This window comes from Centroberyx affinis, unplaced genomic scaffold (assembly GCF_046629955.1).
Source record: "Centroberyx affinis isolate AG114_WGS23_722 - 3 ecotype Tasmania unplaced genomic scaffold, CSIRO-AGI_Caff_v1 ptg000782l_1, whole genome shotgun sequence".
Classification (NCBI taxonomy): domain Eukaryota; kingdom Metazoa; phylum Chordata; class Actinopteri; order Beryciformes; family Berycidae; genus Centroberyx; species Centroberyx affinis.
Window position 1 is genome coordinate 108,228 of NW_027279390.1, and position 27,431 is coordinate 135,658.

General features: G+C 44.8%; 3 protein-coding genes across 3 annotated transcripts; 1 reads left to right on the top strand and 2 right to left on the bottom strand.

Moving 5' to 3' along the window:
* Positions 1-204: 204 nt before the first annotated feature.
* erp44 (endoplasmic reticulum protein 44) lies at positions 205-9,361 on the top strand. The gene is made up of 11 exons (XM_071520235.1): positions 205-345; positions 3,474-3,546; positions 3,805-3,844; positions 4,293-4,408; positions 5,222-5,406; positions 5,538-5,653; positions 5,804-5,978; positions 6,270-6,381; positions 6,502-6,643; positions 7,557-7,659; positions 7,783-9,361. The coding sequence occupies exons 1-11, from the start codon at positions 286-288 to the stop codon at positions 7,891-7,893; spliced, it is 1,233 nt and encodes a 410-aa protein (XP_071376336.1). The 5' UTR covers positions 205-285; the 3' UTR covers positions 7,894-9,361.
* A 105-nt stretch (positions 9,362-9,466) lies between these two features.
* On the bottom strand, positions 9,467-18,586 carry stx17 (syntaxin 17). Its single transcript, XM_071520244.1, has 7 exons — positions 18,457-18,586; positions 17,490-17,700; positions 17,315-17,380; positions 14,898-15,218; positions 14,608-14,658; positions 12,720-12,806; positions 9,467-10,695 (listed from the first exon to the last, which is right to left on the bottom strand). Exons 2-7 carry the CDS (start codon positions 17,610-17,612, stop codon positions 10,438-10,440), a joined length of 906 nt encoding a protein of 301 aa, XP_071376345.1. The 5' UTR covers positions 17,613-17,700; positions 18,457-18,586; the 3' UTR covers positions 9,467-10,437.
* A 2,910-nt stretch (positions 18,587-21,496) lies between these two features.
* Positions 21,497-25,584, bottom strand: LOC139644772 (nuclear receptor subfamily 4 group A member 2-like). Its single transcript, XM_071520251.1, has 2 exons — positions 25,409-25,584; positions 21,497-23,463 (listed from the first exon to the last, which is right to left on the bottom strand). Exons 1-2 carry the CDS (start codon positions 25,581-25,583, stop codon positions 23,201-23,203), a joined length of 438 nt encoding a protein of 145 aa, XP_071376352.1. The 5' UTR covers position 25,584; the 3' UTR covers positions 21,497-23,200.
* Positions 25,585-27,431: the final 1,847 nt, after the last annotated feature.

Below are 27,431 nucleotides of genomic sequence, written 5' to 3' on the forward strand. Positions count from 1 at the left end.
GGATCGCCACCGTCTGGGTAACAAAACACTACAACTCCCATTACCTACTGTTTAGCAATAAACCGCCATGAATGAAGTTTTTACCATCTACGAGGTCTGTCATTTATCTATTGATAAAACTACAATTCCCACAGAGCCTAACAAATACCAGGAAGTATCATTCGCGGTTCCGTGGTCACCGTGAGATTGGTTCGCCGTCCGTTTCCTGCTGTAGTGAGGAGAGTGGCGTCGAGATAGACTGGGAAGACTGAGCAACATCATAACCTCCACTAACTCTATTATACAATGAAACTGTTACCAATATTTCCCTCTCTCGATATCCGTTTCTTCACGAGTATATTGCTGGTAAGCATCTGCATCTCAGCCCTGTAATCTACACTAAATAGTCCATTGCTGTTAAGCTAGCCAACCAAGCTAACGTTAGCCCAGTAACGTTAGTTAGCTTGCTGCTAGATAGCTACTAGCTAGCCGACATACCTCTGTTGACATGGGACATGGCTAGTAAAGTGGCTAACGTGGCTAGCGAGCCGGCTCACTCGCTTTTGGAAGTTCAGCTAGCTAGCAAGATCACTGAGGTGGCCCTATGACTGTGTATCGGCCAGCGACGCAGAGCTACTTCTGTCACATCACGAAGTTATCCAACTGTAACGTTAATTTAGTAGCTAACTACAGTGTTAAGCTAACTAACTCGGCTTACATAGATGCTATCTTGCCCACACAGCGTTACATCACACGCGGAAATTCAATTAATACATCAGAGAAAGTTGGACTACTGATAACTTAGTTTGATGAACTAAGAAGAGAAGAGAAGTATTGAGCTAGTTGCTGCCAAATCTTGACATCTGTACATGAACTGCTAATAGGTAGCATGGTTAGCTAAATCTGCTTGTTTAATGAATGTGTGTGTGTGCTATGTTTAATCAGGCTTAACGTTTGTTTAATGGATTTACACTACGGATGCATAAAGTTATTGCCAGACTCGTTCGTGAATCTGTATCTGTCCCCCGGAATGTTGCTAGCCGGTTGGTGAATTCCTCTGTTGTGGCTCATTCTTATTGGCTGATAACCCGGAACTAGACACAGCGCAGCTGTTCTGCTGTTTTGAGAGTTTGGGCCTGAAATGAAAACTTTTGTTTCCCATCTGATTGCAGACCAGTGCCTTTTACAAAGTTAATCACAGCATTTATGACATTTCACATCAGACCATGGCTGTATCATTGTAGTAAAAGGCATGGCTGCAACTTTTTGTGCTCAGTGTTGAGATGGCTCTCCTTGTAAAGGGAATCAATAAATATTTTAATAACCCATTGCTAAAACAAGGACAGTCAGAAGAATTTCCACATACTATAAGATCAATTTACCATACTGGTACTCCACAGTTTGTGTTAAGCTCTGAATATAGATTTGTGTGTGAGTGAATGTATGCATGGGCAGAAAACCTTTTGTGTTGTATACATTATAATACACATATTATAATATTTATACTATGATAATATAATTTACATTTTTAAGGTTTACCATACAGTTTACACAAACAAAGCTTGAAGCAGAGCCAGCTCTACCTGTTTCATTGTTTACTGTTGTCTCACCTAGAATACATTATGATGTGTTTGCTTGTCATAACCTGGGGGAGGTAGGCTGGCACATATCCTGTTTGAGCAGGATCTCAAGTCAGCAGACATCAGATCAGATAAGCACACTCTACAGGAATCATTTCCAGCCATCATGAATGTTGAAGTGTTAACTAGCCTGGCTGACACACAGAGTAGTGGCTGATTTGGCCCTTTCTGTCTGACACATGTTTTGTTCCCAGTTCCCCTTCCTTGTATAGAGCATACTCAGTGCCAGTTGAGGTGTGCTCTTCTGGCCTTGTGCTGCATTACATTCAAAGTCGGAATTCGGAAATTCCCAGTTAGTAGGTCGTAATTACAACCTCTGTGTGTTACAGTGGTCCAGCTCGGGAAAAACCAGGGAAGAAATGCCTGCGAGATTGAATTTGCCCAACATAAAATAGTGTTCCCTATGCAACAGCTAATGTTATTTCAATAATATATGGCAATGTTGGCTAGCCCGGTAGCATAGAATGTTAGCAGCTTTAAGTGCAGCTTTACTTTTCAAATTCCTATGTTTAACCATTTACCATACAGGTGTTTTGATGGATTTAATGTTAAGTGTCTTTTGAGGATGTTAAAAGTATAGCATTTACAGTGTATGCCGCCATGTTGACATGACATCAGATAGGCTAATTGCATCTCAGAAAATTTGGAGGTGAGAAATCTTGCCCGAGTTTCTGACTTGGAATTCCTACTTGAAGGTCCGTTCCATTGCATTTTTCTGTGTAGAAATTCGGAAATTTCGACTTTCCAACATTTCTGGAATGCGGCATTAGACTCACCAAGCTTCTAGTCCATGTCCTCTAAAAGATAAGATGCCATAGATAAAAAGTCTTAGAAAAAAGGTGATGTATATAAAGTGTGTGCATTATCTTTTTGTGACCAAGCTTTTGAGTAGTGACTGAAAGAATGAGATCGCAGATACAAGCAGCCGAAATGAGGCTTCTCCACAGGGGGGCTGGGCTCGCTCTCCATGACAGGGTGAGGAGCTCAGCGATCCAGGAGGACCTCGGTGTCGATGCTGCTTATCTGCGTTCAGAGGTGCCAGTTGAGGTGGTTCGGGTACCTGCTAAGAATGCTGCCTGAATGCCTCCATTTGGAGATATACCGGGCACAAGTGACTGGGACGAGACGCTGGAGGGGCTACATCTCCCAGCTGGCATGGTAGCACCTTAGGATCCCCCAGGAGGAGCTGGAGGAAGTTGTTAGGGAAAAGGACGTCGGGGCTGCTCCGCCTGCCCTGCTGCCACTGCGAGCCTGAGCCGGATAAGCGGCAAGAAAATGGATTCATATCTGTTTGGTAGTTTAGATGAAAGCTTACATTTTCAAAGCTATATACTTTCTTTTATTAGGATAATTTTTTGGAATTTATTCTTATATATTTCAAAGTAGAGAGAGACAGAAAAGATTGAGAGAGAGGGAGATGACATGCGACATAGGTCCCAGGCCAGATTCGAACCCAGGACTTTGCGTTTACATGGTATGTGCCTCAGCCCACTGAACCACCAGATGCCCTGTGGGGTTTTTGGTGCCTTGGTCTCTTCATGTGAACTTTGAGTTTGAGAACATGATGAAAGCTGGTGTTCAGCATCATCCATGTTGTGTCAGTGTTTAGATATGCTGGACATTATGCTGTCAGGCTTAGTCCTCTTTTATAGCTTATAAATTTCCCTGTTGTGGGATTAATAAAGGATTATCTTATCTTAGCTTGTTTGCTCATTCACTTAGTAAGACTCAAACAACATTCAGTCGACTGTCCTTAAATTCTGTTTTTGCCACATAGTGGTCTTTATCAGCATGCCTGCATGTTTTTTTGTGTTTGTTTAATTATTGATCCCTCTCTCCCTTGTGTGTCTATAGGCGATGGGCCTCTCTACTCCTGGACAAGCAGAAATCACCAGTCTGGACACAGGCAACATCGATGACATCCTCAGTAAGGCATCACACTTTCCTCTTCAAAGCATGGAAACCATCCATTCTCTCCTCTTTCTCAGTTGTTTTCAAGGGATGCTTATTCATTTTCCCCACCTTCCTCTTGTTTTATTTCATTCCTTCAGCTCCAGAAAACTCAAGGGCTTAAATTTAATTAGCCTAATTGAGCAGAAATTTTACTAGCAGTAAAATGTGTTAATGACTGTATTTAGTAAAATGTCGAGGCTTATATGTATTTCCTGTGTGTGTTTCCTTGCAGATAATGCTGGGGTGGCATTAGTGAATTTTTATGCAGACTGGTAAGTGTGTTTCTGCTGTTGCACTGCCACCGTATTTCCCCCAGTCCTCTTCTCAGGACCTCTGCTTTTTATTTTTTACGATGATTCATGCATTTCCTATGAATGTCACATGTTGCCGTAAACAGAATCTGATTGCTATCATCTGCTGTTTGCCTTCCAAATGAAATTTAATACTATGAATTGGAGGGCTGTGACTGTGCTTGTATTTTAAACCGTTCCAGTCAACATCAGGTAATATGTGTTTCACTGGTGATGCGTGAAAGCTGACTTTAGGATGTGTGTTGCTTCCTGTATCAACTGACAGCATAATCAGTTGACTGCATAATCAAATCCTTTCCTCTTTATCTCTCTCTCTCTCTTCTCTTCTCTTCTCTTCTCTTCTCTTCTCTTCTCTTCTCTTCTCTCTCTCTCTCTCTTGTCTCTCTCTCTCCCCCCCACCTCCCCACAGGTGTAGGTTCAGTCAGATGCTCCATCCAATTTTTGAGGAGGCATCTAACGTGGTGAGGGAGGAGTATCCTGACGCCAAGCAGGTGGTGTTTGCTCGTGTCGACTGTGACCAACATCGTGAGTCTTGTCTCCTTATTTAGTTTCAAACTATTTTCTGTTCTTTTTCAGCACTTAGTGACTTTGTCAAGAAAAGTGCCAAACAACAACAACACATTATGCGTTGTAAATGTCAGAGTGAAAATAATGGAGTCAGTACAGTTGAAAAATGTTTTTCCAACAAACAAACTTTACTTATTCTTATTTTTCTTAATATTATTGTTATTGTTATTAATAAAATATTATTATAATACCCTTTTAATGGTCATCTGATCCCCCAAACTCCTAAAACACAAACACACACACTCTATATACAAGTAACAAACAAAAAAAGCCACACACACCCCTTACTACATTCGATGCACATATGTACACATAGATGCCCACCACACCAAAGCACAGACACATAAACCGCCAGCCTCAGCCTTTTGAGATAAAGCAAATTAAAGAGAATTATTGATGACCTGCAAACTGTTTGAAGACTAATGACAAAACTGCTGCTTCCTGTGAAGACTGGAGGCTTAGAGACACCCTGCAGGGAGATTGACACCTGCCACATGCACACACACACACACACACAAGCACACACATACGCACATACACACTCACACTCGCTCACTGTGTGCAGAGAGAATATTTACTCTTGGCGGGGGGCAGCTTTCATGTGGGAGATCAGAGCTGACTGAAGGCAGTGTTTTCAGACTGAGGTTTAACCGCCGTCTCTGTCACCACTCCTCTCCCCAGCCTCCCATCCCCATGTGTTTTTAGTCTGCTTCTCCCTCTTCATCAATTGATTTGTCCGTCTTTACCTACTTCTCCCCCGTTACCCTGTAGCCGACATAGCTCAGCGGTACCGCATCACCAAGTACCCAACGTTGAAGTTGTTCCGTAACGGGATGATGATGAAGAGGGAGTACAGGGGGCAGAGGTCAGTGGCAGCCATTGCCGACTTCATCCGCCAGCAGAAGGTCGACCCCATCAAAGAGATACACTCAATGGAGGAGGTTAATGCTGTGGATGTGAGTGGCAAATACACACACACACACACAGTGTATAAAAAATACACATTTACACATACTAAATGTGCAAATATTAATAAAATAAATGGTGCCAGTTCCTTTACCAACACTCTCCCTCTCTTATTCAACAGAGGAGCAAGCGAAACATCATAGGTTACTTTGAAAAAAAGGACTCAGACAACTACCACTCCTTTGAGAAGGTTGCCAACATCCTTCGAGATGACTGCATGTTCCTGGCTGCCTTTGGGTGAGACACAAAGACGAGCACCATCTTTAGATATTTAGAGATTTTCCATATAGTTTTTTTTTTTTTTAGGTCAAATTTTAAATGGCATTCTTCCATTTCAGTTCTAGTTTGTTGTCGCCATCTTACACTTTTTTTGCTTCTCCTCTTCAGCACAGTGTCAGAATCAGAGAGGTTCAGTGGAGACAACGTCATCTACAAGCCTATGGGGGAGAGCGTTCCCGACATGGTCTACCTGGGGTCGCTCACCAACTTCGACTTGACCTATGCCTGGGCCCAGGACAAGTGTGTCCCGCTGGTCAGGGAGATCACCTTCGAAAACGGAGAGGTTTGTTCCCCGTTTCTGCACATGGCACATTGTCAGCATGATAATAAACCATTAGTGGGGATTTTTGTGCATTTGTGTTTAGATGTATGACAGATAGATAGACAGATACTGTATTTAATGCCAATAAATCTCATTTGAATTGAATTGAATTGAATTGTATGTGTAGATCTACATATAGAGATAGATGGATACAGTCTATGGTTAGTCCATCAGCAGACTGAACCGCAGACTGAACCACAGACTCCACAGACTCCATCTTTCTTTGACCCACTGTGTGTGTGTGTTTTCCAGGAGCTGACTGAAGAGGGGATCCCATTCCTCATCTTGTTCCATATTAAAGAAGACACAGAGAGCTTAGAGAAGTTCCAACATGAGGTGGCTCGCCAGCTCATCAGCGAGAAAGGTGAGTGTGTGTGTGTGTGTGTGTGTGTGCGTCATTAATACTTGATCCTTGACCCTTGATCCTTGTCGAGAGCTGAACTGCTCCTGGTCCAACAAGACTGTGTTCCTCTCTCCTCCTCAGGGTCTATAAACTTCCTGCATGCGGACTGCGATAAGTTCCGCCATCCTCTGCTGCACATCCAGAAGACCCCCGCTGACTGTCCTGTCATCGCTATAGACTCATTCAGACACATGTATGTCTTTCCCGAATTCAAAGACCTAGCGTAAGTACCCCATCTTTTACTTTCTCTATCAAACGATGTACTATTGCATGTGAATTTGTTGTATGTGTGCAGCCATTTCAGTACTTAGAAATTGTAGATATTGTGATCTGGTCTCCTTAAATACAGTTAATTTCACTAGACAAACACGCCATACACACACACACACACACACACACACTCACCATGACACGCTGCCTACAGAATACCAGAGAAATGTCACACCTCTTAAAATCTGTCCTTTATTAATGGGCCAGGACACCGGAGCTAATGTGACATGATTTGGCACGTGCAATTAGTGCTAAACTAATCCAGTCTAATCTAATTTAATCTTATTTATTCTGCCCCCCACCACTCTGCCTCCCCTCCTCCCCAATCAGAGTTTGATCAGATAGACAGAGCCCGAGGACTGACCAGCCCAACACAACCTAATTACATCACATCACTATCTCCCCACCACTGCATGTGGCACACAGCTTGTAATTACATTAGTGCAGTGTATGTTATATATATATATATATATGTGTGTGTGTGTGTGTGTGTGTGTGTGTGCTTGCATGCTGTTCTGACACACGGGGTTAGCCGTGATTGGGGACCAGCTTTGCCTGTGTGATACGACAACAGCTCATGACCTTCTGTCATTAATAAGCACACTTCACAGGACAGGGTTGATATGGATTAATGTTGCTTTCATGACACAACCGCCAGGACTAATATCTTCTATTGCTGCCCAAAGCAATATTGTTTTGTGTGTGTGGTTAATTCTGATCTGCTCCGTACTTCGACCTGATCTGTCTTTATTGCTGACTTTTGTGTGTGGGAATGCGTTGTGGGTGCAGCCGCAATCAATGTATATCTCTGTGTGTGGGTGTTTTGTGCGTGTGTGTGTGTGCGTGTGTGTGTGTGTGTTTTCCAGCGTCCCCGGCAAGCTGAGACAGTTTGTGTTGGACCTTCACTCTGGGAAGCTACACCGAGAGTTCCACCATGGACCCGACCCCACGGACAGCACGCCCGGACAGGTCAGGCAGCGGCATCGACACACACCACTTGGGTTACTGGAAGTCCGTTGGCTATGTCACGTGAAGTTTGACTCCCGTTTTTGTGAGTTTGACGTTGTGTATTTGTGCCCCCTTCACCCTCAGGAGGAGACGGTAGGAGAAGTGGCCAGCAACCCCCCGGACAGTTCGTTCCAGAAGCTGGCGCCCAGCGAGACTCGCTACACCATCCTCAGCAGGGACCGTGACGAGCTGTGACCTCAACGGCCTTCCAGTGATCCTGTGACTCCATGCCACGCCCCGGGGGTCAGGGAGGGGGTTAGGGTTGGGACAGGCCAGCGGGACAGAACAGCAACACCCAACACCCTTACTGAAGAGAGAGAGAGAGAGAGAGAGAGCGGAGGAGGAGGAGGAAAAGAAGAGAGGAGGAGGAGAGAGAGGAGTGCAGTCCATGACACAACCATGTTGGAATAACCTATATTTTCATAACTCTTACACGTACAATTTTTATTTTGGATAAAAAGGAAGGGGGGGAAAGAAGAAAACTGTGTGTGTGGGCAGGGGTTAGGGGCATTAGGACATCAAGAAGAAGTGTTTTTACTTTTTATTTTTTGGAGCTTGTAAATATGTTTGTGCTACGTGGGCGTGTCTGTCATCATTGGTCTAAATTAAATGCAGAGTTTTCTTTATTTTATTCCTTTCTTTTTCCATCACCCTGTTTTTTTTTTGTTTTTGTTTTTTTTGTTTTTTGGGGGTAGAAAAACAGAAGAATTCCCTCACTCCAGTTCTATGGTTCCAATCTGTGGGTAGTCCAGTTCAGCCTGTCTTTTGGGAGATGCCTGTGGAGTCTCTCTGACCTCATGGCTGCATCTCAATAGGACCAAGTCCAGTCTAATTCATTTGTATAGCACAATGTACAATAACATGTCTGTCTGAAGTGGCGTCATCTCCATATCTTCTCCATGCACACTGAGTTGCGAAAGAATAGAAAGCAAGAGATATTTTGAGATACTTTGATTATGTAATTCCTAATCGGACCCAAGGCAGAAGACAAGGAGACGCAGCTACTCCAGCCTATTGAGATGCACCCCTTCTCTCCTTGGTACTAAATGGTTATAGATGATTATGTCGCTGATTTGCCATAGAGCCTCTGAGCTGTGCTCCCGGGAATCAAATGGGGGGGGGGGGAAATGTTTTAAAATGAAGGTGTAGTGCAACATGAATCTATGAAATGACTGTTGTTTTTGCTTACCTGTTGTAAAATATGTCTTCATGCCGGGGGAGAAAGACTACATCCTTCCCACGTCTGGTCCCAAGTTTTAAACGCTGAGAGGTTAGGGGGGAAAAACCTATGTGATGAACAGAATATTTGCGGTCTGGGACTTTATACTAGTTCTCTTAAAATGGTTTTGTCTCTTTACATTTGTCCTTGAAGTTTTGGTACAAGTCTATTTCCCTGAGATCCGATCAATTTGAATGGATCCGAAACAGGAGGCCAGATAAGAGTACTGGGACCATAGATTGGGACCCATTAAGTTAGTACTGTGCGCCCTGCCCTTCCGTAGAGGCCAACAGAAGCCTGCATAGTGACATATCAGCCCACATACAGGAGAGGAACAGAGGGGAGGGTCGAGATGGAGGAGGAGTGATGCCATTTCTAAATCAGTCATCTCAGAGGGGAAGAGTAAAAAAATGGAAAAAAGTAAATTAAAACCATTTTACAGGATCCTGTGTTGTCTGATGCTTTGTATTCCAACATTCATCTCCCCGAAATGTAATCTTATCACTTGAGTGTTAATTTCATCTAATGGATGACACAGATTTTGACTGAATAGAAGCAGTTTATTTGGCAAGAAAAGAGCAGCATAGTAAGCAATAAATGGCAGGTTCTTATGCTGTTTGAAGTAGACCACCGTAATCCATGAAGTGCACTTTGGCGTTTTTTGTGCAATTTGGTTTTCACACTTAAAAAAACCCAACTATCTATATACAGTCTCTATACAAACATAGCTGTAGTACTGCTTTCTCACAGTTTCATATACATCAATGAGTGGGAAGTTAGGAAAACGTCAGTAGTAGAGCGGTGAGTTGTGAAGAGTTCACTTCAGGACAGCAGCCTGACATTTCATACTGTGCACAGAGAGCAGCCCTGCCCTTCCTCAATAAGGGGATACTGAGGCATGTTCATCTGTAAACTTGCAAACCCTGGTGTAAAACTTCAACACTGAAAAAGAGAGATGGGGTCTCAGCTTGAGGAACACACACACTCATGTTTGGTGCTGTAGTTAGACAGTGGTAGTGTTTGACAGAGAAGGGTTGGGTCTGTTTAATTGATATAAGAGGAATCTATTCCAGTGCCAACCATTTCTTCGACTCTAGAAAGGCACTTCATAGGGATGGCAGACTGACCCAACCACACACTAAGCTCTGTAGTGTAAATAACTGCTTTCTTCATATTTGCCAGGTTCAGAATAAAACCGATCAGCCAGAGAAACACCCTTACAGAAACACCATTCACACACATACACATCAACATATGCAACTCTTAAATAAGGCTGTGTAAGAAAATTAAATCATTGTTTTACAGCAGTGCTAGGGGATTAGTTCTAATAGTGAGCGTCTTTGAAGCAGTCTTTCATTAATAAGAGAGCGGAGCTGGAGGTCTAGTCTGTGAGGAGTCCCAGTCACAGCAATTGATTGGTCAGTCGACCTGGAGGAGCCACAGCGACTTGCCAGCAACTGAGGTCGGAGGTCGCAGGTTTCCTCGGCTCAGGCTATGATTGGCTAACCGCAGATGCTCGGTCACTTGTCCTTGCTCGACTGTGGGTCAGCTGGCGGTTCTGGCGGCGGCGGCGCAGTCAGTTGCTTCATCTGTAGCTCCACTCCGGCTCGGCGGTGCTTCTGGACCAGGTTCCCCCCCGCAAAGCCCAGGGCCCCCCCTCCCAGAGCGGCAGCCACCCCTGCGGCTTTGAACCCCGCCAGCAGGCCTATCGGACCCCCCAACACTCCGCCCAACAGCGCTCCAGCCACCGGTATCACCGCCAACCTGTAGCCCGCCGCCTAGAGAGCCAGAGGGAGAGAAAGCAAGAGGAGATGCTGCAGTTTAATTTGTTGAATTTAAGTGAAAGAGACAAGAATGGAAAAAAAAACAACCCACTGACTCCCAATTCAACAGTTAAAACGAAAGACGCAAGCACACACACACGCACACCTTTGGAGGTGTTAGTCCTTTGAGGCTTCAAGACAGTATGCGATAGTGTTTGGATGTGTCTATCCTTTCATGATCACACATCGACACACAGAGGAAAAAAAAAAACACAAACAGGCCTACACGCGTAAATGTAAACTCACACTTCCATAGCCGCATCAAAGCCTAGCGTTTTCATAATCTTCATTTATGAGAAATCAGAGAGATGTGGCCTGTGTGTTATTACAGCTGTTATCATCACAGTGGAAGGTGCTCTTTGCTGATGGCAATTAATGAGTGACTTCTCTGACCATCCTAACACACGCACACACACACACACACACATATACACACATATACACACACTTGATTAACACTTCACCGTTAAATTAATCTAGTTCAAAAGCGAGCGTTCCTTGTCCCCACCCCCGTGGCAGTTGAGGGAATTATAATTTCATCCAAGTTGAGTTGAAAGGCTCTGGGTACAGGTTGTAGAGGATGGGAGAAATGTGGGTATTTGTGAGTGTGACTGTGTGTGTGTAATGTTGCCTGACCTGATGACAGATAACAGGCTTTCAAACAAACGTTGAAACATCTGACGTCCCTCTCATCTCCCTTATCTCTGCACACCCCTCGCCTAATGTGCAGCCTACTAGCTCTTGTGACACATACAGCAACCACACCTGCCCACCATACAGAGGTCAACCTTTGTACATCTTCCTATTTGGGTGAATTTAACTGAAATTAATTATTTAAAAAGGGATATTTCTATCAGCCATTATCTTGCAGGCTTTGTGGAGGTGGAGGTGGAGTTCAACAGTCCTAAAGAATACTCTCCCCAGAAGAGATTTTATTTAAATAGCTACTAAAGGCTTATTTCCAGCAAATTTTCAGAGTGACAGCCTTCTTGATTTTCCAAGTTTTACATGACAGTTACTTTACTTACAGTTATTTACTCTCCATGTGTTGTCCATGAGCACTAGTGTTAGAATTTACAGGTTTTCCTCGACACATAGGAGTCCTGACTGTCATTGTCACCGTCATCATCATTGTCACCATCATCGTCATCATCACAGTCATCTGTGAGCGTCTGTTTACTTTCTAATTTCAGTCTAATTACTTCACACCTCCATTGCTATGTACCTAAAAGTGTGGCAAGGTCAAAGCTCAAAAGAAACGTCATCTGATTTATTTCCTTTTCTTTCTTTCACACATAATGTAATGCCAAACTAAGAAGTTTTTTTTTTTTTTTTTGATAAACACTTTCCAGGCAGAAAATAGATTATGTAGGTGTGTGTATTGTAAGATAATCATCCTGGGTATTACAGACACAAAGTTCAACACTTTGAGTCTGTAATGTGCAAAAGGCACTGAGTTGTCTGTCTGAATTATACTCTGTGTATGTGTGTGTGTGTGTGTGTGTGTGTGTGTGTGTGTGTGTGTGTGTGTGCACGTGCAAAACAGTGTAAAAGAGTGTATTGAATTGACAATGGAAACCCAAATGCTGCTCCTGAAAAGCTATTAAACAGTCATTCAAACCTCTCCTTAATGTTGCACACGCACGCAGACACACACACACACACGCGCAAACACATAGACTCTCTCTTGTCACCCCTCTCATCCTACCTCTCTATCACTCTTCCTCCCCTCCACTCCTCTCTATCCCTCTCCTCTCTCTATTTCCTTAATTGCAGCTTTCCTCCGTATTCGAACGGATCAATAGGGACAAACGCTGTGGAATGGCTGGGAGGCAAAGTGCCATCGATCTCCCCATCTCCCAAACACCACACACACACAGACACACAGACACCACACACACACACACACACACATGGGGCACATGCATCAGTGCAGACAGCAACATCGTCAGGACACACACACACACACACGTACACACCTTCCCCAGGCTCTTGGTCCCCTCCTCCACGTTGGCAGCGGCTGTGTTGACGTTGTCTTCTATGCTGTCAATCTTCTCCTGCTGGGACTGATGGACAGGGGTTATACACTGGAGACCACACACACACACACACACACACACGCACAGGCACACGCACACACATACAAGCAAGCACACTCTCCCACATATACACATATGTAAAACACCAAACACCTGTCATGTAGTTAGTTTTACCTGCCGAAGATCCTGCTACACACCATCAGTTCATATGAGAAGTGTGTGTACGTGTGTGAGTGTGTGTCCGTGCCAGTGTGTGTGTGGCATAGGGGTATATGGAGGCTCTAGGTAGATCCGAGGGGGATTACATTGGGGGTGGGGTGGGTGGGATTGAGTGTGTGTGGGTGTGTGTGTGTGTGTGTGGGTGGGGGGGTGCTGGGCATTGTGTAGAGCTCATGAAATATTCAGAGTGGCAGCTGTCTCTCTCTGTGAGCGCTGGACAGACACAGTGACCAAACAACAACCAGAGCACACGTCTTCTTCTTCTTCTTCTTCTTCTTCTTCTCTTCCTCTCCTCCCTCCTCACTCTTTTACCACCTCACACTGAACTGAAAGCCATCTTTGATAGATTCTGTTCTGCCGTCTATATCCTGGCCCTGTCCGTCTTTACTGCTTTTGTTATACATATCCACATAAAAGCTTCCTGGTGCGATGGTTTTGGAAGATTTAAGACCTGTTCTAAAAGGAAGACAGAGCTGTCAGATTCACAAATCACCATGCCTCTTTTTTTTATCAGAACGAAGTCCTGTCTCTTTCTATTTCTCTTTCTCTGTGCTGTTTTCTCTCTCTTTCTAAAGCCCAAAGGCAAACAAGACACACAGTAATGCAGACACTAGAGGCACACGATTCGGGCTAAAATTATAATCCTGAATAGTCTGCTAAATATTGTGGTCACGCTTATTAATTCCGATTATTAGTTCTGATAATGTAGAAAACAAAATGATTTTATTGTGCTGTTTGAATCGTATATCAACATCCTGACTACTTTCGATTACAGAGATATTGCCGAATTCTATGATTATTAATTGTGGAAACTAAATTCACGAAATACACTTATACTATTAATTATGCGGCCCTAACAGACACACACACAGAAAAGCATACAGATACACATGCAGAAACGCACAAACAGCCACTTGCAGAGAAACTCGCATACAGACAGACACACCCTCACACACACTCACTTGTTATTTCCACTGTGGCTGAGCGCTGCAATATTGCTCCCTTAACGGTGCCTTCCACCCTAGAGACACCACAACAACATGTCTATGCTCTCTCTGCCCCCCCCCCCCCCCATGCCTCTGTCTGTCTTTTCACCCTAACTGTAGCTTCACCCTCCCTTTCTCTCTCTCTCCCTCTCTCTCTCTCTGACTGACTCCTTTCACTGTTAATCTCTCCTCTCACCCGGCCTCCCCGCTTCTCTCCCTCCATCCCTGAGGATAGAGCGATAATCTGAGCCGTCTGTTCTCCACCTGCTCCGCTGTATGCCTTGTTCCCTGTGTCCCCCCCTGTGGACATCTCCTCCACCCCCCCCCCACCCCTTTTCCTCCATCTCTCCTCTACTCCTCCCGCTCTCCTCTTGCTTCAGTTGAGGGCCTCAAGGGCCCACCAGTAGTCATCCACTGAGCTGTGCAGCCTCCTCTCAAAGGACACACACACACACACACAGTCACATACACACCACTTCCTGGAAACACTATAGGAAAACAACCTGTCACACTCAGCTCTCAGATATGCACTTTCACATGGGTAGGTGCGCACACATATAGTTAGTGAAATGCATACAGCATAGTAGTAGAAGTACACAGTAGAGTTGAGTGGTCTTACTCACATGGACCAGCAGAGAAAACTCTGTCACCAAACCGCTCAGCTCCTTCAGATCCTGGGAGACAGATAATCACATATTCACTTTCATATCTATTTCGATCACACAAATGTCCGGAGCGCTATGTTCATTATTTAGTTGGCATGTGCTGTATATCTTAGCTACACACAGTGGCTAATACCAAGCTTACCAAAAATAGGCTCTTTTACAAGGGTAAAAAAATTATATAAATATATTATGACTGCCGGACTATGTGTTAGGGTACAGTAAACAACGGGGTCCAGACACACACAAACCTCCTCCAGGGTGTCCCAGGACTCAGCGGCACTCTGATCAGTAGGGATCTCTGGAAGGTGGAGCTGAATTTGACTGACGGACGCAGGCTCCCCGCCTACATCCTCATCGGTACGGCAACCGCTGGACAGACAGCTGGACAGCTGAGTGGCGGGAGGTTGGGCTGGCTGAGGGGCGGGGCTAGAGTGCAAAAGCAGGAAGTCTCGTGTGGCGGTCGATGCCCTGTCTCTAACGGGCTGGACGAGCTTCTCTAGGGCAGCGGCGTCTTCGGCGCGGACCCGACCACACAGCTTCTCCATCTCTCGGATGTTGGCCCTCAGCTGCTGCAGGGACACAGAGGAGGACCAGGTTACTCAGTGGGATCGACTAACATGACTAAAAAGTACAGATGGAGAGAAACTACAAGAGAGAAGAAACACAGGGACACTGGGACACTTGATTGATGGACACATAGACAGACAGACAGACAGGAGAGAGACAAACCTGTAGGTAAATTAATAAACTATCACAGCAGCAACACACACTTGAGACACGATACACAACATAATAAGCCATTATAATATAACTAACCTGTACAATCACCTTACCTATTAAAATATCAACATAGGACACAGTGATCACAATAAACAGCCCCAAATACAAAACATTTGGTATAGTAAGGTATAAACTATAAACAAGATTCTCTTACACAATAATTCAAATAAACAAATCCTACTAAACAAAAATTGATTGTTGTTCAGTGAGCATGTTGCTCCAGTTGACACACTGCTCATGTTGACACACTGAACATAACGGGCTCCAGCGACTCAGTAAACTGTGTTCTGGTGGGAGGAGGTGGGGGGTTGCAGTGTGTGTGTGTGTATGTGTGTGTGTGTGTGTGTGTGTGTGTGTGTGTGTGTGTGGGGGGGGGTCTTAATAAGGTTCAGATGAGGCTGGGGAACACAAGCCCCTCATCCCGCCCTGCCCTAGGGGTGACAGGGGGATTACATCCCAGCCATCAGCCCCCCAGGCCACAGCAAGGCCAGGGCTCAGGAGGTCAACACACTGCCGATAACACATCCTGCTAATTACACAACATGAATAAACATACATGCATACATACGTGCTTACAGACACACACACACAAAACTGAAAAACACTGATTAACACCGAGACTGTTAGGTCATGCACCTGGCAGCCTGCAAATGAATCATACGTTACTCAAATACACAGACAGAGAAACAACATGCCCAGTTGCAGATATTCATGGTAAAACACTATTGACTCCCCTCACCTCTGTGTGTGTGTGTGTGTGTGTGTGTGCTGTAGTTGCTGTGGTAAAGGTGGGTTAATGTGGGGCTACTGAGTCTGTCTCTGCCTTTGTCTGGGGGTTATCTGGTTATCTGGGCTATTAGATGTCAATCATCAGGTGGGGGAGAGACTACTGTCTGTCTTTCTGGAAGGAGGGAGAGCAGGACAAAGGACAGAGGACACAGATTGATAAACGGCAATGCAAATAAATAGGCAGAAAGGAAGGCAGGAAGGCATACCGAACAGTTAAACTTATACTGAGAAAACTATGGTAATTACATTTCAGAGTGTAGAGATATTCTCAGAAAGACAGGAGAGCCCACTTCCTGTGAAAATGACTCTACTTCCTGACCAGTACAACGTGTGATATCTCTCTCTCTCTCTCTCTCTTCTCTTTGACGGCATGCTGTTGTACATTATCGCCAATATTCATCTTACTTATGGAACACACACACACACACACACACACACACACACAGGCAGAGTAGACTAACCCCCACCCTAGGTTAACACCATGCAGACATGGGAAAGCACTCTGTGTGTGTCCCTGGGGTTTGAAGGGTAATGGTGAGAGGATAGGTGTGTGCCTGTTTGGAGTTATTTCACCTTCAGAGACATGGTGGCTTCCAGGCAACAACATCCCCTAAGGCATTTCACACCCACCATGTGAACAAGTACGCAAGTACACCACACACACACACACACACACACACACACACACACACACACACACACACACACTAATGAACTAGTGTTTATATACACATATCTATATGTATGTGTATATAAAGAAAGAAGGTATCTTCTGAAGGTTAACAAACACTGATTCTATACATACTGTATATACATATTTTTTTGTTGCAAATTTTTTTTTTTTTACAAATTTTGTTGCATTTTTCTGGGATTGCTCATTTTGTGAAATTACCTTCTCTGATGACACACAGTGGAATTTATCATTAGCAGATGATGAAATTGGCTCACATGTTCTGTTTTATTAAATTAGAGAATACCAGAGAACACCAATGACTGGCAGGCCTGTTACTGATCTCTCTCTGTCTCTGTCTCTATTTCTCACACACACACTCACACATCTGTGGTTTTGTGAATTTGATCATGTATCATCATATACCTGTACAGTTCGGCTGGCATTGATATGCTCCTGATGAAGGCGGTCCCATTGCTGGCTACGTTGGTACTGCAGAAATGAACAAAAAAGGATTGGTTATCCATCTGTGGACTGGATGTAAGAGAGAGAGAGAGTGTGAATGTGACTGTGTTCGCTGCATGTGTTCAGCCAGATTTACCTTCACTATGTTATTGTGGTGTTTCTGCAGCCTTTCCAGGTCTGTGGGTAAAGCCACTTTAATGAACTTGTGGATTGGTGCCTCCAGGCGCCTCAGTGTCAGCTTGTTGCTTTCCTCTGCCATGTGCCCCGCTGACTGCCAACAGCCAACACCTAGGCCTAAGATACACTCCGCACCTGCTCAGCTTTCTCTCTCTGCACCCATAGACACACTGTAAATACCAGAGGAGCACACAATTATAATTGAATAAATAAATCAAATAAACTCTCTCTGACACACAGTAGAAGACACACGAATGTGAGCGTGCCGCACACACAAACACACACACACACACACACACACACACAGACCCACCTATCTGAAGTAGCCATCTTCATAAACTAAGTAAATATTTTTTATTGATTCTCACCCACATCCTGTCCTTGAACACAGTGAACAACTAATAACTGCTTGATATACTGACAGCCAAAGAGTTCACCAGGGAGATGTGCATTAATAACACCATATGATAAACCTATATTCAATAATATAGACATATAATACAACGTGTCTAAAACAGACATAAAATATAATAATAGATAACCAAATGGAAATACCACTCTATTACAACTATAGGTGCTCTAAATCCCTGTGCCCTGTACAGTTCGTAGACATCACATCTTATTCTTGACTCTCGGTAGTTCCTAGCTTTGGGAAAGAATTGACTGTTCACAATCCCTTTACTGTCCTCTAACATGGGGATAATGTGTTACTTCTTATACACATCACACGGTAGCAGTTAGCTGGTTATGTAACTGTTAAATGCTAACATCACCATATCAAACTCATTGATTATCGTGGCATTAGCGCTACGTAGTGTAGCTACTAGCTACGTGTACCGCTAAATAACCGTAGAGACGTTAACTTTTTAACTTCGCCTGTCGATTGTCGCTAAGATCAACGAAACTTACCAAACATTTACGCTTACCAGTGTAATTATTTTGAAGGATGTAATTCATTTGCTAAAGATTTGAGTCAGCTAGCATGCTGTTAAGAAAGTCAACGATTTCACTTGCTAACTTTCAGTAATGCTTTCGTTTTGTTTCTGACAGCAACTCTGTTGTTTGTAAACAACTCTCTTCCTAGTGCGCACAAGAATAGTTTCCGACCTAAACCCACAGTCCCGGCACTTTCTGTTCCCCTGTAATCCGTCCTATCTACAGCAGTCCGGTGTAAAATACCAGCCATAACGAAAAATCACCATAACATTCCTATAATATTCCTAAGGGGACTTAAAGTGCGTCTGTGGTTCCTAGTGGTGAGTTTATATGTATTTGAATAGTATTTGTGGGCCCTATGGTATCTCTGTGATATTCCTATAATAATCCCATATGGACTCATAGTATGTCTGTGCTACTCCTGCTGCTTAGGGAACACATCTTCATGATATTGTTTAAATCCTATGGCATTAAGATTTTCTATACTATAGGATTATTATACATTTTTTTGAGGGTGTAATTTTGACCTGTAGTAGCTATGATGTTTTAAAGTATTGCTGTGATGTTTCCTAAAATTGATCATAGGATTTCTATATTTCTTTTTCCCAAGGGAGAGGACAGTGACAGCCCAGTGTCGCTAAATAACACAGACCCCCTGCTTATTAAAGCTGATTAGGGGAAATAATGGCTTACAGCGAATATGTGAGTGATTTGATTTGATTTGGCTTTTGCAAAAGTGTCAACTTGATTTTCATCTTTTAGCTGTTAGGCTTTACACTATTGACAGCATGAATGTACAGCATCGATCCTGTCACGCAAATAACATTGATTATGTATGACATGACATTGTGCGTGTGAGTGTGTGAGAGATAGAGAGAGATAAATTGGGGTTCCCCCTCCTCTACTCTTGGATCAACTTGTGTGAGCGGGTCTATGTGGGTCTATTGCGTGTTTCCATTCCTCTTCTTCGTCACCTTTTACCTTTGACATTTAGGCCAACCCCCCACACACTCTTCCCTCAGCGGATGCTTACCATGCGAGGGGCCACAGTAAAAGATACAGTCCCCATCAATAGGGGATTTCCCCTGGTGCTGTACACTAATGTGTTTATGTGTGTGCGCGCGCGCGCGCGTGTGTATGTGTGTGTGTGTGTGTGTGTGTGTGTGTGTGTGTGTGTGTGTGTGTCCGTCCACTTCCAGGGGGACTCCCAGGGCTGCAGACTGAGGAGGAGGAACAACGCTGACAGTGAACGTCTCAACAGTGAACCATCAAGCATGTTTGGGTTCATGTGTCTGCTTATATGTGTGTGTGTTTGTGCATGTGTGTATCTGTGTGTGTGCGTGTGTTTTGTGTGTTAGGCCCAGGACTCAGGTGCCATCCGTTCCAGTCTAATCCAGGAAGTTTGTCAGCAGGAGAGGAAGCCAGTAGGGAGCTGGAGCCCCTTCCTCTTCTTACCTCCTGCATCTTACTGTTTTTAAAGTAGCTGTGATCAGATCAGATCATATCCTGGTGGCTCAGCGGGCTGCGGCACATGTCATGTGCTCACAGGCATGTGGGTCGGAGTCCAGATCATAACCTATAAGTCTCTCTCCACCACACAGCATCCAATAAATGCCCTAATCACTGTAAGATGTGACTGCGACAGAGGTCACGTTGTTTATTTATTTATTTATTTATTTATTCTGATGTTTTAACTGCAGTCTTACAGGAACCATTTTATGTTATAATTCTGATTGGAATAGCAGTAGTTCTAAACCCACCAGAAAGTAGCTGTTTTGAATGTGTGTGTGTGTGTGTTCTAATGGGAGCTCTAATTAAGACTCTGGGGGTATCTGCTATCTGTCAGCACTGATCGATTGGCTGGGAGACTGACAGCTTCTGTGTGTGTGTGTGTGTGTGTGTGAGAGAGAGAGAGAGAGAGAGAGAGAGAGAGAGAGAGTGTTTTCAGTCTTTAGCTCTCTGGTCTGTGGTCATGTTATATTACTCGTCACTCAGACATGTCGCTGCCGTAGAAAGAGGATTAGCACACACACACACACACACACACACACACACACACTCTCTCACACACACACACACTCACACATCCCACTACATCTGGAAACGGTGTGAATGCTCTTTTCCTGCATGCTGATCAAACACAGCGACAGCACGATCCCTGACAGGAGGGAAGGTGTTAGACAGAGTCTTGTCTACCATAGCCATCACTGACACACACACACACACACACACACACACACACACACACACACACACACACACACAAGTGGCTAAGTAAATGAAGCTGAAGCTAAAGCTAATGAATTTTGATTAGAAAGGGACAAATATGAATAAAAATATACATTTTCCTGGGATAGCGATTTGGTGCAGTGTGGTTGTCAGATCATAAGTTTCATATAGAGCAACTGTCTTCTCAGTGTATTCACATACTCTGATGCATCTCTCCCTCACTCTTTCTTACACTCACACACACACACGCTGCCACACTGTTACTATCAATCACCTGGGTGTCTCTCTCTGTGTGTGTGTGTGTGTGTGTGTTCACACTCAGGCCGGTGTGCAGGAGGGCGAGTGAGTGAGTGAGTGATGGCAGTGACAGTATAGACGGCATGTGCTGTGAAATGTCACCGTGGCGATCGATTGTGTTTAACGAGGCTGGAGGCTGATCTGGACCTCATGCTAACATGAAGCTCTCCTCTCCTCTCCTCTCCTCTTCCTCCCCCGTCACTCCCTCCTCACTCTCCTAATCCCCCTCCACTCTCTGTGAGAGCCCAGGGTCCCTTGGGAGAAAGAGGAGGCCTTTTACCTGTCAAGAGGCTCATGTCGCCGACCAAACACATGGTGACACACACACTCAAACACACAAATGCAAAATATACTAATACCTGTTCACATTTGTTCTTTTGTTCACTTTCAAAATGTCTTGCATACCCTGTTAATGTTTGATTCGACTTGTCTTTTTTCCCTTGAATATGAAGAGTAGAATTCATTTTAGAAACAGCAATCATGAAAACACTGGACTCAGTCGGGCAGAATAATCAGAACTAGTTTATGATTTCAAAGTGCTGAACAGAAAATCCAGTGAACCAAAGAGAAAGAAAAAAATAATCGAACAGGAAACTCAAACCAAAGAGGGACATTGAAAAAACAGCAACTTTTTTTCTTTTTTGTTTCTCTTCTTCAAAAAACAATGCACAACTCGTACCACAATATTTGAAAAAGCTAAAAACACTTCAAAATATTAGTTTTGTATATATATATATTTATATTTATATCTATAGAATTTGCTTTTTTTTCATATTTCAAACTGCTGCCGTGAGTGTGTGAGTGGGTGGTGGAGGCCTAGGGAGATCCCCATAGAGCCGCAGTCTGAGACACAAACACAGGTCGAGCTGTTTTGACAGGCTATGGCAGCTCTTGACAGCTTATAACACACCATGCATATGATCCTGCTTCTCTAAGCGTACACACAAAGACGGTATGCAGCCATGTCCTCCACACGCTCACACAGCCTCCACAATAGAAACAAATACAAAAAGAGCATGACTGCGGAATGTTTCACCCCTGGCCTTACAGCTATCTGTCGAGCACCCTCCTCTCCCCGGCCCCCCCCCTCTCTCCCCCCGGGGAAACAGGTAGGGTGTGTGTCTGTGCTTCTAGCCCCTCTCAGGGTGTAAGTGCTTTAAAAGCCAAATTCTGTCCATGTTCATTCCTCCATACTCCTACTCGAACCTCTAATTTCAAAATGAGTTAATAAAAAAAAAAAACATACTACAGCAAGTTCAAGTCTGGGTGACTCAGTCATCAATCGTTAGTGCACAGTATCTCCTCTGCTCTCTAGAGCCGGGCGGAGACTGTCTCTCTCTCTTGGAGTTACTCGTACGACAGTACAGGACGAGTCTTTGTATTAAAATAATTTAGAGTTTGAAATGAAATCGTTCCTTCTCCGTCTATTCCTTTTTTTTTTTTTTTATAAGATAGCACTTAAGAAATTGCACTTGGATTCAAGAGCCCAACTCGATAGCCACTTCGATGTGTTTATGAGTTATCTGTGTCCTGCCTTGTGATGTGTCGCTGCAGACGCAACGCTGCGTCTATGCTTACATGTGCGCACGCTGTCTGATCTCTGATGATACATTTCAGAAAGAAAACGCCCCCTTTCCTCCCTTTTCGCGGGAGGAATTAGAATACACAGCAGCTTGTGTTTCGCTGGGACATCATCAGATTTGAAAAACATTCTTTCACACAGCCTGCGTTTGTCACACTGACACCTCCCCTTCCCTCCTACTAAGAAGTCCTCAGACTGGACGAGCCCGGCCAGAACACAGATAAACACAGCGCTCATAAACCTCGGTGTTCTTTCTTTTTGCCAGATGAGCTGCCACCCAGACGGAGAAAGGACAGTAAAAAGTCTATTTCATTTTTCCGTCGTCCACCTCGGCCTCCTCGTCCTTCCCCACGTGAGAAAAACAGGAGGATCAAATAAAAAGTGGTAAAGCGTTTGAGTAATTGTCTTTTATATTTGTGAAAAGCGTTTGATTGGTTGTCCGTTTGAGTGAAAGGCGTTCTCGATTGGTTGTCCTTTTGAGTGAAAAGCGTTGGATTGGCTCTCTCGCTCTGCTCTGCATAAGTCAGAGGGGAGTGAGTCTCTCTTCTGGATGTGTATGCGTGCTCCTGGGGGCAAAGGCTTAAACAGGACGTGATGTGTGTTTGTCGGTGGATTCAGCCCGGCTGTCAGTAGGGCAGAGTGTCCAGGAACCTGTCAATCAACGGCGGGGGTGGGACCAGGTCCTCCAGCTTCAGGTAGAAGATCCGCTGGAGACCCTGGGTCCTCTGGGAACGAAGCTCCGCCCTCACGCCCAGCACACGACTCAGAGGGGGGGCGGCCTTGGACGAGGAGGAAGAGGGGCCGAAACCCAGGTGGTCTCTCAGACAACACACCACTTTATTCTGCAACTCCTCAACCCGCTTTGAGTCCTTCAGGCCGGGGACTTGCTCTGTGGACAGACAGGCAGACAGAGACGTTAGGAGAATAATTCATTACACTGTAAAAATTAAGTCAGGACATACTGGGAAAAAGAGGTAACACACCGACACACCGACACACCGACACACACACACACACACACACACACACACACACACACACACACACATCAGAGCTCATTCAGCTGAAAGAGCATTAGCTACATCTTCTTTTATATTGAATTCCACCTCATTAGCCTGTATGGCTCATGTTCTTAACAGGCCTTAACCTGTCTCACTCACTACAGATCAATACACAGTCTAACCTAATAAGCCCCCTGCACACTGTGTACACACACACACATACACACACAAATGCACACACACACACACTATATATAAACATTTGCACACACAAAGAGACACACAAATACTCCCTGCTATCTAAGACATTGACAGAAACAAAAGTGTTCAACAATTAGCTGATTATTCGGCCCTGTGAGCAGCCAAATTAAATTAGAAACATACACACACACTCACACACACGCACACACACCCTGCTGCCCATAGCAACTCCAATGGCACCCGTACCAGGCTTAATGTGACACTAACTCATTCTGCAGAGAACAGGGTGTCCAGCCACTGTGTGCATGTGCATGTGTATGTGCGCGCGCGCACACACACACACACACACACACACACACACACACACGCACACCGACGCCCGCCTGTGCTGCAGGGAGGCTGTAAGACCAGTCTCAGTTTGAGGTATCCACTATCTGAAGCTTATTTATTGTTTGTTTATGTGACTCTTTTGTTTGTTCTGTGTTTGCTGCTGCAGAGTCACTCCAGCCCTCCTTTCACCATGGCTTTCAGACCTCTCACACGCTCTCTCGCTTCTCTCTCTCCATTCTCCCTATCCCTTCTTTCTCTATCTGCGCGAGCTCCTGGGGAGGGATCGATGACTGCCTTTCTGCACAGGCCACTCTGAAGCGGTCGATCGCCTGGTGGCTCTGGCGGCTCTATGGTGGCAGTGTGCTGTGTGCTTTGCCGAGGTGGCAGAGCGCCACTGAGAACAGCGCAGACGCCATTCCAGAGCGGCGCTCCACGGTGGGCTGGTCGATCAGGCACAGAGTTAAGTGCTCCCCCAGAGAGGGAGGATGGGGTTGGAGGGGTTAGACCGGGGAAGGAGAGGAGGAGGAGGAGGAAGAGGAGGGGGGTGGAGGAGACGAAGCTGAGCGTGGGGGGAGGGGCATTTTACCCGCTACAAATTTATGTACAGATTCTGACTCTGACTTGAGGATGTTAAAAATAAAAAATGACATGACAGCGCCTAATTATAAACGCTTCCTCCATCACCTTGGGCTACATTTGTAATTGTAATTGACGATTTCTAATGCATTTCTAATGCAGTTTAACTAAACTCCTGTACCATATAAGTCTTTTCTCTTGTGTCTCACACACACATTCACAGTGAGAGCCGTGATGCTCCTCAGTTTTTCACACTTGCACACTGATTAGAGGGCCAGGTGTGCGGCAGGTGCAGCAGGTGCTTCTGGGTATCGGGTTCTTATTGCAGACGGACGTGTGTGGGAACACGGATGCACACACATGTGTGTTTGAGCGTATCTGTGACGTTAGTGGATGTATCCACCTGATCACTGTCACATTGAATCACCAAAGGCAAAGCTCTGGACAAAGGAAAGAGGGTGTGTGAGGGCCGGTATCCTTACACCTACGCATAAGCAGCTTGTATGAGTGTGAGTGGAGAAGAGCAGCTCCAGGTCCAAGAGCAAAGACTTTGAAACCAGACTCCACACGGCTATTTTTGTCAAGATGTTTTTCATCCAAAAAGTATAAAATCTGTTTCATCCAAAAAGTATAAAAATGTGTTTCCTACATATCTACATTACACTATATGAATATATTCTGATTTTATTTTCAAGAGTCAAGAGCAGCACTGGCTTGTGTTTTTACCTGTGAGCAGCACCAGGGCGGCCAGGCAGGCGAAGGCAGAGGCGTCCAGGTTTAGGCTCTGGAGGTGGGTGGAGAAGTCCCGGATGGAGTCCAGCCACTCTCCAAACCCACGAAGGCACTGGAACCTGTGCAGCACCAAGCCATTACAGAACACCAGCTTATCCTCCGACAGCATGGACCTGAGGGAGAGACAGAGAACGAGAGAAGAAGACAGAGACAGAGAGAGGAAAGAGAGAGAAAGAGAGAGGGAGACACTGGTTAGTTTTGTCATCCTTTAGGTATTTTATGGAGGAAACCCGGTCAACGTGGCCAGAAGGTACATGAAGATGTAAGGTAATGCATTGGGAGGAATTTGATCTAAATAATGTCAAATCTGTCTTTGGCTACCTATGGCGGTGGCTGACTAAAGACAGATTCAAAGCCAAATTCTGCAAGTTAACACAAGAAAAAACATCTCTCTTCAGCTAGAACTCTTTTTCAATGAAAAGCTGTATTTTCCCCTGTGCACTGTAAATAGGGCCTGCGCTACTGGGCAAGGAAACAATTACAATAACTACAATGAGAAAACGTGGCAGTATGCACACTGAAGCACACAAACGGGACACACATCAAACACGGGCATGCAGCTGATTAAGGTTGTGTTTTCCAAATTATAGCATTTTAAAACATTCCTGCGTTTCCTTTTGGTGGTGTGGGGTGAAGGGTTAGGGCAGAGGGCTGCTGTGTGAATACTTGGCATGTGTGCATGTGTGTGTGTTTGTGTGTGTGTGCGTGTGCGTGTGTGTGTATGTATATGTGTGTATAGGTGAACTGTTTAATGCGCCCAGGCTGTGGTGTGCAGTGGAAACACAGAGCCTTAATGAGGAAATGAAAAAGCTTCTCAGATGTATTTAACCATCGTTTACTCACGACACACAACCATCCCACTTCTCCACCATAGAGAGAGAGGGAGACAGAGTGGCTGGATGACTGTTCTTTATTAGTGCCTAACAGAAGAGCATGGCTTCCTTCATATTAAAATCCTTCATATAAAAAATCCTAATACAGAGGCAATAGATGAGTTACAGCAGAGAGAAGGGGGAGAAGAGGCAAAAAGGGGGAGAGAGTGGAGAGAGACATGGTGGGTAGGTCTCAAGAAGACAGCAAGAGGCTGCTATATGGAGAGGAGACTAAGAGAGATGGAAGAGGGAGGAGAAAGAGCTAAAGAGGGCGCCCGGAAAAACAGCAGAGGGTGAGAATAGAGAGAGGGAGGGGGGGAGAAGGGGTGAGCCTCAAATTACACCCTGTACAAACATTGGCTCTCTGATGGTTTAGCAGTTATGAGAAGGAGATGAAATTCTGTGTGCGTCTAATTATCCTCATTACAGTTTAAGAGAGGGACTCCACCCCCGCACAGCAGAGCACACACACACACACACACGCACACACACATCATCAGCTCTGTCCATCATACATAAGCACTCCGCTGCTGTCGGGTGAAAAACTCATAAATGCAGGTTTGGTGATTTTCATATTTTAACTCCAATTGAGGGATTACATGCTCCTCTATAGTTTGAGAATATTCTGCAACCCCTTAGGCTGATGAAACCCATTTAAAACCCATGGAATAAACTCAAAAATGCATGGTAGTCACGCTAAAAACACAGCTGTATTTCTTAGCTCTTGAAAAGTTGACATTTTGAAGATACAAGGTTTTCACCCGACGGCGGCGACTCTCTTTCTCACACAAACATAAACACACTCAGCCCTGGCCCGTCAGGACAGAAATATTCTCCCATGAGTTGGAGTGAAGGGAAGGAGAGGTAAGAGAGAGAGAGAGAGAGAGAGAGAGAGAGAGAGAGAGAGAGAGAAGAGGGAAGAGAGATGAGAGGAGGGGGTGGATGCAGGTGTTGGGAGATGGCGTTAGAGAGGAGGAAAAGGGAATGGGCAAGTGGCAGGATGAGAGACTCCCCCCCCACCCACACTCACACACATCTCACACACACCTTGACTCTCACCACCCAGATCGTCCCTTCCAGGCAAC

Coding starts and splice junctions, on each gene's coding strand:
- erp44 (XM_071520235.1), top strand. CDS start 286: ATGAAACTGTTACCAATATTTCCCTCTCTCGATATCCGTTTCTTCACG. Junction 346..3,473: donor TCTTCACGAGTATATTGCTG/GTAAGCATCTGC, acceptor GTGTGTCTATAG/GCGATGGGCCTCTCTACTCC. Junction 5,979..6,269: donor TCACCTTCGAAAACGGAGAG/GTTTGTTCCCCG, acceptor TGTGTTTTCCAG/GAGCTGACTGAAGAGGGGAT.
- stx17 (XM_071520244.1), bottom strand. CDS start 17,612: ATGGCAGAGGAAAGCAACAAGCTGACACTGAGGCGCCTGGAGGCACCA. Junction 17,381..17,489: donor ACCACAATAACATAGTGAAG/GTAAATCTGGCT, acceptor TCATTTCTGCAG/TACCAACGTAGCCAGCAATG. Junction 12,807..14,607: donor AGTTTTCTCTGCTGGTCCAT/GTGAGTAAGACC, acceptor CCTGTCCATCAG/TCCCAGCAGGAGAAGATTGA.
- LOC139644772 (XM_071520251.1), bottom strand. CDS start 25,583: ATGCTGTCGGAGGATAAGCTGGTGTTCTGTAATGGCTTGGTGCTGCAC. Junction 23,464..25,408: donor CGCCCTGGTGCTGCTCACAG/GTAAAAACACAA, acceptor GTCTGTCCACAG/AGCAAGTCCCCGGCCTGAAG.